At 40.2% G+C, this 13,665-nt stretch overlaps 1 protein-coding gene across 1 annotated transcript; it reads left to right on the plus strand.

Annotated features, from left to right (window-relative positions):
* Positions 1 to 3,188: 3,188 nt before the first annotated feature.
* On the plus strand, positions 3,189 to 9,059 carry PCYB_091090 (CCR4-Not complex subunit; the record flags this gene model as incomplete). Its single annotated transcript, XM_004222222.1, has 2 exons — positions 3,189 to 4,109; positions 4,308 to 9,059. The coding sequence occupies 2 exons, from the start codon at positions 3,189 to 3,191 to the stop codon at positions 9,057 to 9,059; spliced, it is 5,673 nt and encodes a 1,890-aa protein (XP_004222270.1).
* Between the last annotated feature and the right edge of the window lie 4,606 nt (positions 9,060 to 13,665).

Raw genomic sequence — 13,665 nt, forward strand, 5'->3', positions numbered from 1 at the left:
AAAAAACACTTGTTCCTATTTGTAAAAATAAACGTTTATTTTTTAAAACATATCTGAAGTTCACCAACATATGCTTATGTGCATGCTTTTGTACTTTACGTAAATATATGAAAAAAAAAAAAAAAAAAACTAATTCAAAAACTAATTTTTTTAATAAAAAAATTAAAAATGTTAAAAAAAAAAAAAAAAATTGAATTTCTTTTTTATTCCTTTCTGTTGTGTGTCCGTTCCAAAGTGGTCATAGCAAAATGCCAACCTTTTTCTAACCCTGCGTGGGTCTGTACTATTCATCGTTTTGCAAAATTGATGCTAAGTTTTGTCTATCCCCACTACTGGTTTTCATGCTATCCGTTTTTTTTTCTTTTTTTTATTTCACCAAAGTGGAAAGAAACATTATCGTGGTTTTTATTCTGTCCAATTTGTGAATAGGCTAACCGGCTGCAACATTATTTTTTGCCGTTCAGTTTGTACCTTAAAAGTGATACATAAAAAAAAAAAAACATTTCACGATACCTTTCTAAGATAGACACACCCTTATATCGATATTGAAAAGGCAAAATTTTTTCCACTTATTCCCATTTTTACTTGAAACAGAGCAAACAAATAAACCCTTTTGTAGAAAAAAAAAAAAATTCATGACAGAATGTGCACAACTGTTGGGGGAAAAAAATGTTTCATTTATCCCAACGAATGAGCAGATACTCCCAGCCGCTCCTCTTCCTGTGCTCTTAAACCGAATTTACTAAATTAATGGTCATCACTCTGTGCGTGTATAGAACAAAACATTCGCTCGCGTGCTACTAACTTTTACATGTGTGTGAATCCCTACATTTGAACATTCATACATTTTAACATTCGAACTTTTGAACATTTGCACACTTGATCATTTGCACATTTATCAAAATAACGTACCTTTTAACAACTTTACCCTCACGCAAAGAAATAACCGCACTATATGTCCCAGCACCACAATAAAAGAAACCTTTTATTCACCCTTAAAATCGATGTGGCCTACACGGAAGCGCCAATTCTACTTCAGAATAACGTGTGATGTGCACCACGCAATGATATTTACTTTTGTGCTAACACTCATTTCTTTGTTTGCGTTTACATGTATTATGTGTACCACTTTCAACCCTGTGCGCACTTTTCAACGCGGAAGTGGCATTAAAACAGACCTCTCCATCGAATTTCTTTTTCCTTTTTTTTCTTCCATTTTTGCTTCCATTTTTGTCCCTTTTGGGGTTTCCTTTTCATCGCTCCCTTTTATGTTTCTTTTTTCCCTCACCTCCGCTTGTGAACAGATCCCTACATATTCGTGCAAGCACGGGCACAAAAACGAATCAACATGTTTACATAAAATTAACCCAACAGTGGCGCACATTTTACTAATGCTCGTGGCGCACGCCAACACCATGCGAATCTTATCTATATCCTCACATGTGCATAAAAACGAAATCGTAAACATGATGAAAAAGTACACACATTTGTGAAGTTTATTTTATAATTAAGACCCTGGCAAATTAAAGCATAAAAAAAAAAAAAAAAAATTTTTAAAAATGAATTAAAAAAAAAAAAAAAAAACATAGAACTGAAAGGCGCTAGCCCCCATTTGCATACTGCACAAAATTGTTAACAAAATAGGCAGTTCAATCCCTCCATCGAAAGGAACTCCTTTCTTCAAATTTAAATGGAAATTTTTCACTTATAATGTTTTAAAAATTATTCGCTGTGTAGCGGAAAAATATATGTGACATCGCGCAAGTTTCATAACGAAGAAAAAAGTGTGGTGAGAAAAATTTACATGTGGGGAAAATAAAAAAAAATTGAAAAAACGAAAAGCCAAGGCGAGAAGGAGGAACACGTAAAACATGTACGCTCACACGTATGTACATACATATGCGTATACATACATGCATACATACATACATATACACTCATTTGCATACATATGCTCATAGCGAATGGACCAAATTGACACCCAGGAATGCATGTAGAAAGGATGTAGTTTCGTGAAAAATTGCTGCATGCGACTGTAACCAGGTTCCCAACCCCTTTCAGCGCGCAGTGTGCCTGCCGCCTTATATGTGAAATGAAAACGTGCACGCACAAGTGTGGGCATAAACACCATTATAATTGTGCCTGTATGTGGGTGGGCCTATACTAGTACCTATATGAGTCCCTATATGAGTAACTATATGAGTAACTATATAAGTTCCTATACGAGTAACTATACTTGTACCTATGCGCATACCTACACGTGTGCGCGAGTCGCACCTAAACGTTTTCCCAAGTGTACGCATGGCGCACGCGCGAGTACGCTTAATTGCACCAAGGCAGCGCCGCATGAAGAACACCCAAAAGTTGGTATAAGTATATACCCCAGGGACGTTTCATCCACGTTATGGTGACTCACGTGCGCTTAAAAAATAGAAGATTGCACCAGCACATCATCCTTGCATATTAAAAAAAAAAATGTGACAAAAAAAAATGTAATATGTACATACTTTATAGAAAAAATAAAAGCTCCTTATGGAAAAAAAAAAATATATTAAACAGTCAGTGGGCGAATAAAACAAATAAATGAACGAGCGACAAAAGCAGCATGCGAACAAACGAACGCGCAACTAAATGAGCAAATGTATAACGCAATATATTGCAAAAAAAAAATTGTTTTTAAGATTTATTTTGCTTTGCTGTATTTTACGCTCATATAGAAGATAAAAAAACGCACCACAATTTTTACAGAGCTTGCAAAAACCCTGCGTCGTACATATTTTCGACAAGAAAACAGTATCGCGCGAACACACAAAGTGAGAGAAGGGCAAAAAAGGAAAGATTTTAAAAGAGGGGACACGTGCATATCTTCATACATGCATACACTCATACGTGCATATCTTCACGCCGCATGCTTGCACATAAACTGGCACGCACGTACAGGCATAAACTCTTACGTACATATGTACACACATACATGCGCTCGTCCCCACTTGTACTCGCACTGAGGCATACTCCAAAGTATACCTACCCGCGCGAGTATATATTGTAAACGTACAAATAAAGAGAAGAAGTTTGAGGGAATAGAAGGCGAATCAGGAAAGAGGTGGTGTGAAAATATATAACTTGCCCGATACCACATTATACAATAAACAGTATAGGTAGAGTAAAAACAAAACATGTGCTAGAAAATGAATAACAATTTCAATATAAATGTTCAGGTGGACAATGCGTTCCTCAGTGAACACGAGGTTGAGGTGAATGGTTATTTCGCGAAATTGTACACGGGGGAAATTACAGTGGACACGATGATAGATATCATGAAGAGCTTGTCATGTTCCCCCAAAGGGTCCAAAAATAATGATGTGTATAAATCAATGTTATTAATTTTGTTTAATGAGTGTAGGTTCTTCCCAAAATATCCATCAGAAGAGCTGGACACCACTGCACAGCTATTTGGGAAGCTAATAAAGCACAATTTATTGCTATCCTATGGCAATACCTTGGCTGTTGCATTAAAGTGCATTCTGGAAGCTTTTAAAAAAGGAAATGATTCGAAAATGTTCAACTTTGGAATTACGGCTTTGGAACAGTTTGAAGATTCTCTAATATGTTACCCTAGTTTTTTGTCTTCCTTGATAGCGGTTACTACCTTAAGGCAGTACAACCCGCAATACGTCATTCATTGCAGCAATTTATTGAACACCCTTCCGGAGCACTTCAGAAGTTTACCTTACATAGATGCATCTACAATATTAAAAATAAAACACCTCGCCGAAATTGGTGCAAACAGTAGCACTACCGATGCGAATATGTCTCAGGCGTCTAATGATGACGTGAAAAAAATTTCAACCCATAATGCAAACAATTTGAAGAATGTAAATAATTTAATTTCTTCCATGGGCATAACCATGGGTAGCGGCCTTGTTGACAATACAAATGTAAGTAACAACCTCAGCGGTGCGAGCAGCTGCACCAGTAACAACAATAACAGCGCCATCGCCAACGCGCTAAACAGTATGCTCAAGGGGAACAGCAGTAATAGCGCCAACCTAACTAATGACAACGTGCTATCCTACATCAGTGACATTTTACCAAACAACTCAAGCCTTGTGCACCACCACCCACATCTGCAGTCCAGTCTGCAATCCAGTCGGCAAACCAATCTGCAAACCAATGTGCAACCGAATCTGCAAGCTAGCCAGCACACCCTAGCTAGAACTGAACATGTTTTTAAAAATAAAAACCTAAACGATAACCTAAACGGTAACTTTAACGCAAACATAAACAGCTTCTCCTCCCCTATTAAGAATCAGAACATCACTACCAATGTGAACCTGCTAAACGGTGATAAGCCAAGCACCCCTTTTGGTGCCATGAATCAGTTATATGCCAACCGATCCTACGTATCTCCAAGTGGAAGCAACCAAATTAACCGTATTTTAACCACCCAAGGAAACACGCTCAACCTTGGGGGTAGGGAAATTGTATCCCTCAGTCATGCTTCCATCCTCAATGAGCATGCAGGAGAAATCGGAATGAGCACTGTGGTTGATGGTTCCAAATATGCCAGTACACCCGAAGGGATCAAACGCCCGAATGTTAATCTGAATGCCGATAAGGGTGACGGCATGGGCATTGGCAACAACCTCGCAAGTGGCAACCCGCTCAGCGGCAGGGACAAAGAGGAGCAGTTGGGACAAATAATGGAATCGTTCTACGATCGAGTGCAGGTAAAACTACCACCCAATTTGAGCCTAAACAACATTGGGGGATTCGGATTAGGCCAAATAGAATGCCTAATGGACAACACCGATTTAACTAAAAATATTATTGTACCATCGTCCGTAATAATAGGCGAAGTGTTTAGCATTTTTAACACCCTCTGCTCATTCAATATTGATGAGAAAATTAAAATATTAAAAGAAGTCATGCAGCCAGAGCACTACAGTTGGCTAGCCTTTTACATTGTCAAATCCAGGGCCTCCAAGGAAGTAAACCTCCACGAAGTTTTCCTGGAGTTTATTGATAAACTAAGCTACCCTATGCTTATCGACACAATCATCAATATGACTTACGACTGCATACTCATCCTGTTCAAATACATAAACGAATTGAAAGAAGTTAGTGCATTTAAAACTGTGTTAAAAAATTTAGGCTCCTGGTTAGGGTTCATAACCCTAGGGAGAAATAGACCCCTAAAATCGAAAATCTTAGATTTAAAGTTAGTTCTATTTGAAGCCTACGAAAAAGAATGCCTAGTATGCATACTACCAATGGTATGCAGAATTTTAGAATCTATAAAATTGTCTAAAAATTTTAAGCCCCCCAATCCATGGACCACAACTATGCTATGCTTACTAACAGAAATTCATGAACTCCCAAATGTGAAGACGTACACAATATTTGAGGTAGAAATTCTGTTTAAAAATCTGGCCTTAGATATTCATGCCTTTCAGAATAAAACCACCTTACTGAGTAAACGAAGTGTCGCACAAAATAGGAAAAGTGAATTGCTCATGCCAAAAGGTGGTAACAACAACCAGGAGAATACCACCGCTTTACCTGTAATTGAGGACCTGAAGAATCTCCCACGCAGGGAAGGCCTAACAAGTGTTATTAATAGTCATATAGGTAGAGTAGAAGGTGGATTGACTCTGAACCCAAGACTGGAAGAGTTGGAAAATGCCACAAATATTACCACCAGGGACATACCAAGTAGTGTGCCGAATAATGCTCGACCGAGCTCTAGGTTCATCCCAGAAAAAGTGGAGTACACTAGACGAAACAATAACCTTCCAAGTTATAACGTTGATTATGTCGATTCAGAATGGAGCAAAGATGATGCCGACAGAATTGATGCCCTGACAAATGACATGACGTTAGTTTCCACCTTCCCACCCCCAGATATAAATCTAATAAATGCTAGTTACCACAAAAAGGTCGCTGGTAGCGGAGGTAAAAATGTAAATGCGATGGGTGAGCAATATGCCCCCAATGTGAGCTATGCCACTAGTGCCAACTATGACGGTAGTGCCAGCTATATCGGTAGTGCCAACTATTATGATAACAACGCCGATTACTATGACAACGGCGCCGACTACTACGACGGAACTGCCAACTACTACGACAGTAACGACAATATGGATGCCCCAGACATTTCCATTGACAACAATTTAATTAATAACAAAATTAATAGTAGTAAGTTTTTGCAGAGTCTGAACAGTGCAGTGATTATATCTCCCTCCATAGCCCTTTTTCAAATCCAGCCGGGTTTAAAAAGCCTAGTTACTATAGCGTTTTATCAAGCCATTAGGGAAATCATCGCAGCTATATTAGACCGATCTGTAGCTATATCTTGTGTTACAACGAGAGAAATTGTGTGCAAAGATTTCTGCCTAGAAAGGGATGAAACTCTAATTCGAAAAGCGGCCCATATTATGATTTCATCGCTAGCTGGTTCGTTAGCCTTAGTTACGTGTAAAGAACCTCTGCGTATTTCTCTAACGCACCATTTAAGACACTGGCTAGAAAAAACAAGTACGAAGGATTGCAACGATCAGGTTTTAATTGAACAAGTGGTTCAAATTCTAAGTGCAGATAACCTAGAATTAGGTTGTAGTCTAGTCGAACAGGCCGTCATTGAAAAAGCTATCAAAGACATTAATGAAGCGTTGGAACCTACCCTTTTATCCAGACAAGTAGCCAAAGAAAATAGAATCCCTCTTAATGATCCCATTCATCTTATGAACACGAAAAGGATGCAGCTAGAAATCGCTCACTCTCTAAAGTTGGCATCGCCTGTTACGAATAATCAGCTGCAAATATATAAAGACTTCCTAAACATAGCCCCGCTGAAAAAATTACATGCCGCTGCGAAAGCGCTGACGAAAATATACACAAAAGTGAACGATGTGAATGTAGAGAATAATCAACAAGGAGGTGGTACCCTCATGCATGCCCTGTTCTCAAATTCGAACCTACAGAAGAAGGAGGAAAAAATGGACTATCCAAAAAATATGAACGAAGAGAAGCGAACAGTTAATGAGCCCGCAATTGGAATGCCAAAAAGTGATCCCACGGTAGCCAGAAAGGCCAACACGGATTACAATATAAATGGTGGTATAAAGACTGAGCAAAGTGTAAACAGCGCAAAACGGAACGCGAATGAAAATACCCCCCCACGATCCAGTTCACCATCTGCAGCCCCGCTAGCCACAAATTCGCAGCTACATAAGATTCTAAACAAATTAGAACTTGCGACTAACCAACTGAAAGATGCCGTTAAGGACATCCTCATCTTACCACCCATATTGTTTAACATAAATAAAGAAAAGCCTTCCGACAATATAAACAAAATGAGTCTTCACATTTTGTATAGTCTGTCTGTGGATGGAAGCATATTTAACCTAATTAAATCCATCCCAGAAATAGCAGCGCTAACACAACAAAAAAACGAGACCATCATTTCATACTCGAACAGAATTTTTAAGTTCCTTTTTGAGGTTATCCCCCCTAACAGTAACAAAACACCGTGGGTTTATCGATCCAATGACCCGTCTGGCATATACCTTGAAGTATTTCTGTGCATCCTGGAAAAACTAAAAAAGAAATGCCCCTCGTTAAAAGAACACATAACGGATTTTATAATGTCGGATGATTCTTCGTCCCCCTCGAATGACAACTCACCAAGTTGTAGTAAGTCCCTTTTTTCCGCATCAAACTTGGTGAAGGAGAAAGAATCAGACGATGTAACAACAAAACTGGGAAGCGAATTTTCCTCTCCCACGAATAGCAACTCAAATCAAGATGGCCGCCAAAATAAGAACGAGTCAGAAGCAAAGAGTCACAATAAAGGAGTTCCCAAACTGAATGCAAATGTGATAGCTGGCTTCATAAGATATAACCTGGTCGACATGGAGAAATATAAATATTACCTAGTAAGGCAACTCAGTACCGACATGTATAACATCAATACCAATGCAGAGTTTGTCACCCTACTGTTGAAAAAAATTTTAATCGACTTCCAAATTTTCAGATACAACGATTTTGAAAACATATTTATCATTTTAAATAACCTGAAAGAGCAAAATATTCTGACCAACAAAATTATTTTTTTCAACGACTCCCCCCCAATTGATACCAATGTCGCCATAGAACTATTAACTGAAGAGGCCAAAAAGATTCAGGGAAAAAAAGATGCCGTCATTTTTTCAGACCTGCTACACGTTTATGAGGAATATTTAAAAAGCGATGATGAGCATGACGAGGAGCAAGATCAAGCCGTGTTGAGGGATGCCGACACAGATCAGATGATGCTGCGAATGGGGATGGAAAGAAATGTCACCGATGCGGAGAGTAAAAAGGGACAATTGCAAGGAAACCAAGTGCAAAATGGTAGAAATTCACAAAATTCACAACACGCCCAGGGCGAAAGTGAGGCAAGGGGGGAAGATGGATTGTATTACTCAAATGAGACAGTAAAGGGAAGAGAAGCGAAAGAAAACACATTAGAATTGAAATGCACCAGGACAAATAACAACTTCCACCTGAACGAAATAAAAAAGAGCGAGTTGCTGAAAAACCCATTGGAATATTTTAAAAGGGACTATAACCAGTTAAGTGAAGACCTTTTAAGTGCCCTAATTGAGGAACAAAATTTCGATAAAATTCAAGATGAACTGAAGAGCGTCGACAACTTTGGTCTCCTAGACATGGAGGGGGTCAAGGTGCACACCGGTGAAGATGCGCGCCTGAGCGAGAAAGACGAAAAGGCCAAATCAGCCCTCAGTACGCGCACCAGCACCAACAATAAGAGCAACGTGGACGGAATCGCGATAAGTAAGACGAACCAGGAAAACAGAGCAAATGCAGAGCTTTGCCACTCCAAGCGACAGGCGAAGAGGGAATACAAGAAAAACCTAAAAATTTTAATGGACCCAGAACACATAACCACCCTGACGCAGATAATCGATTTCTGCCTGAACACGGACTGGAATATATTGCAAAAAAAAAAAATAATAAATATTTCAAAGACAAAGGGGTGGGAGGCATCAGAGTAGTTCCCAAACCCCAGAAGATTCCAAAACAACATGAGCAAATCATTAGTATTTTTTTTTTCAGTGGATAAAATTAATCAACCTTAAAAATGTGGATAACCCTAACCAGAGTTATGTTAAATTTTTTCAAAACATATCCAACCAAGGATTGCTACGAATTGATAACAACACGGATAATTTCTTTGCCGTGTGCATTTATAAAGCTGTGGAAGGAGGGGCTTGTATTAGCACCGTCAGCTCGAGTGGGCCCATCGTGGAAAGGGGGAAAAATATCAACCTGTTAGATAATGTCCATAGTGCAAATGGAAACAATGGGTCGGATTATCCAGATGCTACAAATTGTGGGCAGCAAAACAATGACCTTTCGCTAACGTCACAGAAGAGAGAATTCCCAAATGAAACAAGCGATCCCATCCAAGGGGGGCCAACAAAAGGGGACAATAATAAACTGAACGGAGTATGCCTCCCCAGTGGAGAAACTAAAACCGGTGGAGGAAACGAAGAATCATCCCACTTGTACAAAAATAAAGTGATCAACAAAAATGCAGAAGAGGGCACACAACGGTTTGACAAAAATGGCAAACAAGAAGAACAGACTAGTAGCGACGAAACAAAAGAACCAAGAGAAAAAAATAACAACAGCAGCAAATGTTCCCAAGTTTCTGATGAAAATCGTTCCTACGTAGAATCTACAAACCTAACTTTTTATTCCAATATGTCCAATTATGAGCAGTCTCATTCAGATGACGAAGAAGAATTTTGCCTTGACCCTTTATTAAAAAAGCAGAGAACGACAAAACAAATGCAAATAAAAAAAAGCGAAATGTTGAGGAATTTATCTTCTGCCATCAACGGATCGGCTGACGTCGACTTTATGTCAAACTCAGATAAAGAATTTAACAAATCGGAGACCCATTTCGAGATGAAGAGGAGGAACTGTGATTCTAATCGAAATGAAATGGCTTTCCATTTGAAGGGCAGTTATAAGGATGGAAGTCAAGTCGAGTCGGACGGGGAAGAAGTGGAGGAAGACCAAACGGAAGAAGCGGAAGAAACGGAGGATGAACTGGATGATGAACTGGATGTTGAACTGGGTGATGAACTGGATGAGGAGTTAGACGAAGCAGAAGTGGATGATCGAGAAGCGGACGAGCTAGAGGCGGACTCGCTAGAAGAGGACGATGTGGAAGAGGTGGATGAGGAGGAAGAGCCGGGGGAGAAAAATCACAGGAACGACGCAGACGAAGAGGAGAACGAGAGCGAGGAAGACGATGTGGTCGTGCAGAACGACGAGGAAGGAGAAACGCAAATTGAGAGCGACGAGGAAGACGAAACGGATGCTGAGGAGGACGAAGCGAATGAAACGGACGAGGAGGACGAAACGGAGATAGAGGATGGCGATCTCGGCAGTGAGAGTTACGAGATAGAGGAAGAAGAGCAGCAGCAGTGGCAGCAGTTAGAGGAGGGCAAGGAAGAAGCCGACGAGGTAGAAGTCGACGAGGTAGAAGCCAGCGAGGTAGAAGCCAGCGAGGTAGAAGCCAGCGAGGATGAAGCCAGCGAGGATGAAGCCGACGTGGAAGATACCCACAACAACGGCGAGAGCGACGATGAGGACGTCTACCACTACCACTTCGACCTGCGCAACCGCTACGCCTGCGGACTACCAGAGGGGGGCAACCAAACCGGAGGAGGCACCACTAGTGCAGAACAGCCTGCGAGACTGGAAGGAAATTCCCAGTTGGACGACGCGATTGACACTCTGTCGCTCGATGGCCTGGCGAAAATGATCATCTGCATGATGAAGCTAGTCGACACGCAGCAAATTTCGCCATTTATTCTGTTTCAAAAGGTGATGAACATATTTTGTAGAATCGTAGTGAGGGAGTCTAGAAGGAATAAAAGGAACTTCAACCAAAGACCATACTTTCGCCTCTTCCTATCTATCCTAGTCGAAATAAATAAAAACGAGAAACACTTTGAGCAGTCGTACAATAAGTTAATCCTAGCCCTGGGATATTATTTGTGTATTCTCAACCCATTACGTGTACCCACATTTATCTTCGCCTGGCTAGAATTGATTAGCCACAAATTGTTTCTACCAAAAATATTGAAAACGTCCAAGGGATGGTGTATATACAACAAGTTATTAATTTACTTGTTAGAATTTCTGTACGTATTTCTAAAGAATGCCTATCTAACCCCTCCCATAAAAATACTTTACAGAGGGACACTTAGAATGCTCCTAATCTTGCTGCACGATTTTCCAGAGTTCCTTTGTGTATACAATTTCTCATTTTGTAACTCCATCCCGTTAAACTGTGTCCAGTTGAGGAATCTAATCCTGTCAGCTTTTCCAAGGAATCTTAAATTGCCCCATCCGTTTTACCCCAATTTGAAAGTAGATCTCCTACCAGAAATGAAGGTAGTCCCAGTTATCCTAAACAATTTCACATTTATTCTAATTGACTATAACATAAAGAAGGACGTCGATGATTATTTTGTCACCAGAAATGCCACCTGCTTAAAAAAAATTCATCAAAAATTGCTTGTCAGAAATAAAATGAAAGCTTTATATTTGAAAACCAAGTACAATATAGCATTGATAAATGCCCTAGTGTTATATATTGGTATGTCTCTTCCCTCACAAATTTTAATGATTGACAAAGTTTCAGAGTCCCATCCTGCATTGGAAATAATCCTACATCTGACATATAAATTAGACATGGAAGGGAGATATTATTTGCTCTCCTCCATCGCCAACCATTTGAGATATCCCAATGCACACACTCACTACTTCTCTTGTCTCCTCCTCTGGATTTTTAACATTTCCAAAATGGAAATTGTAAATGAACAGATTACTGGGATCTTGCTAGAGAGACTAATAGTTCATAGACCTCACCCATGGGGACTACTCATTACCTTCATTGAGCTTATTAAAAATCCCATCTTTAAATTCTGGCAGTGTTCCTTTGTGCATGTTAACCCGGAGATAGAAAAATTGTTTCAATCCATAGCGCACTCTTGTTTGGTCAATCAGATGGAGCACTTCAACGGAGTCAGCGCAGTTGGAGCAGATGGTGCAGCTAGCGGAGTCGGTTCAATTAGCCCAGTTGGCAGAGTTAGCGGCGCCAATCAGGGCACCCCCCACACACACACAACGAACGATGTGAACCCCACCAATACGAGGAATCTCCCCCCCTGTAACGACAGGATCAACGCAGACTTGAAAATGTTTACCCTACCAAATGAGCCCCATTCGAATAAAATCATGTCCAGTATTCATCACCAGAACCAAGGCAGCAGCACTAGCGGCAGCATCACAAATAGATACACCCAAAAAAATGAGCACTCTGTAAATGGAAATATTGGCATGAATAACCACTTTACCCATGGAAGTAACGATGACCTTTTCAGGAAAGCAATGAGTGGTGACCACCTAAATGGATACCCAGCAAAAGGTAACGTCTACCCCGGTGCGTTTGAACAACCCCCTAGGGTTCATCCCAATATGTTAAGAAGTTACATCAATTACAATGACAGCAATTCGATCGACACGGATAATTATAGCCTCCCCAATAATCGCGTCGTTCAGAGGAACCATCCCTTCAGTGGGTATGCCATCCCTCCCCATATAATTGCAGAAAGTAACACCCGCAATGATTTTTATCACCCCCAAAATTTACACCACTTGCTTGGTAAAAGTAATAAAATCGTAGATATTGATGGTCAGAGCGATTTCGGAGAAATGCAAAGGGGAGTGCCGAATGGCAGTCTTGGTGCCAATGAGAGTGGAAGGAATGCACCTCCAGTTAGAGGTATCCATGCGGTCATGGGAAGTGGCACAAATGTGGGATTTCATGCCGGCTTCCACCCGAACAGAAACCTCATCAGCAACAACATGAGTCTTACTTCGCGCAACCACAGCGTGGAGAGTTTGATTAATCTGACGAATTACTCCGATATGAAAAACGTCAGCAGTAATGCAAACCACGGCGGGCACTGAAGCGCCAAATTGTGAAGGGGACGCCTATCCGAAGGAACTTATGCCTCCGTATGGAAATATCCACAAACGAGGTGAAGCCCCTCTCCATTGTTGAAGCAGGACGGAACGCACTATACCATAAGAAGGGCGCGCCCTACGGCAGCACTTGTTTTGCTTGTCCCTCCATTAAAAGGGAAAAAAAACATAGCATAGCATAGCATATCATATCATATCATAACATATCATAACATAACATAGCTGCGTAGTTATTACGCACAACACTACTGAAACTCCCTGCGCACACATTCACACGTGCCGCTTTTCCCCACATGGTGATCAAACATGTGCGAATGTGTGTACTTAAAACTCGGTAGGGTTACTTATAACCCTTCCAAGGAATTATTTTTTCCGACAAGATTTTTTCCATATTGTATTTACCCAAACATGTGCCTTTTTGCAGCCATAACGCAAATTTGTACGATTAAAAAAGGAGTTTATGCTCCCCCCCCTTTTTTTTACAACTCAATTTTTATTGGCCTCCCTTTTGTATTTTTTCTTTCCATTCATTGTTTCCCCTTTTTTTTTAACCAACATGCTTAAAAAAAAAATTAAAACAACATACCAAAT

The sequence above is a fragment of the Plasmodium cynomolgi genome, chromosome 9 (assembly GCF_000321355.1).
Source record: "Plasmodium cynomolgi strain B DNA, chromosome 9, whole genome shotgun sequence".
NCBI classification, from domain to species: Eukaryota; Apicomplexa; class Aconoidasida; order Haemosporida; family Plasmodiidae; genus Plasmodium; species Plasmodium cynomolgi.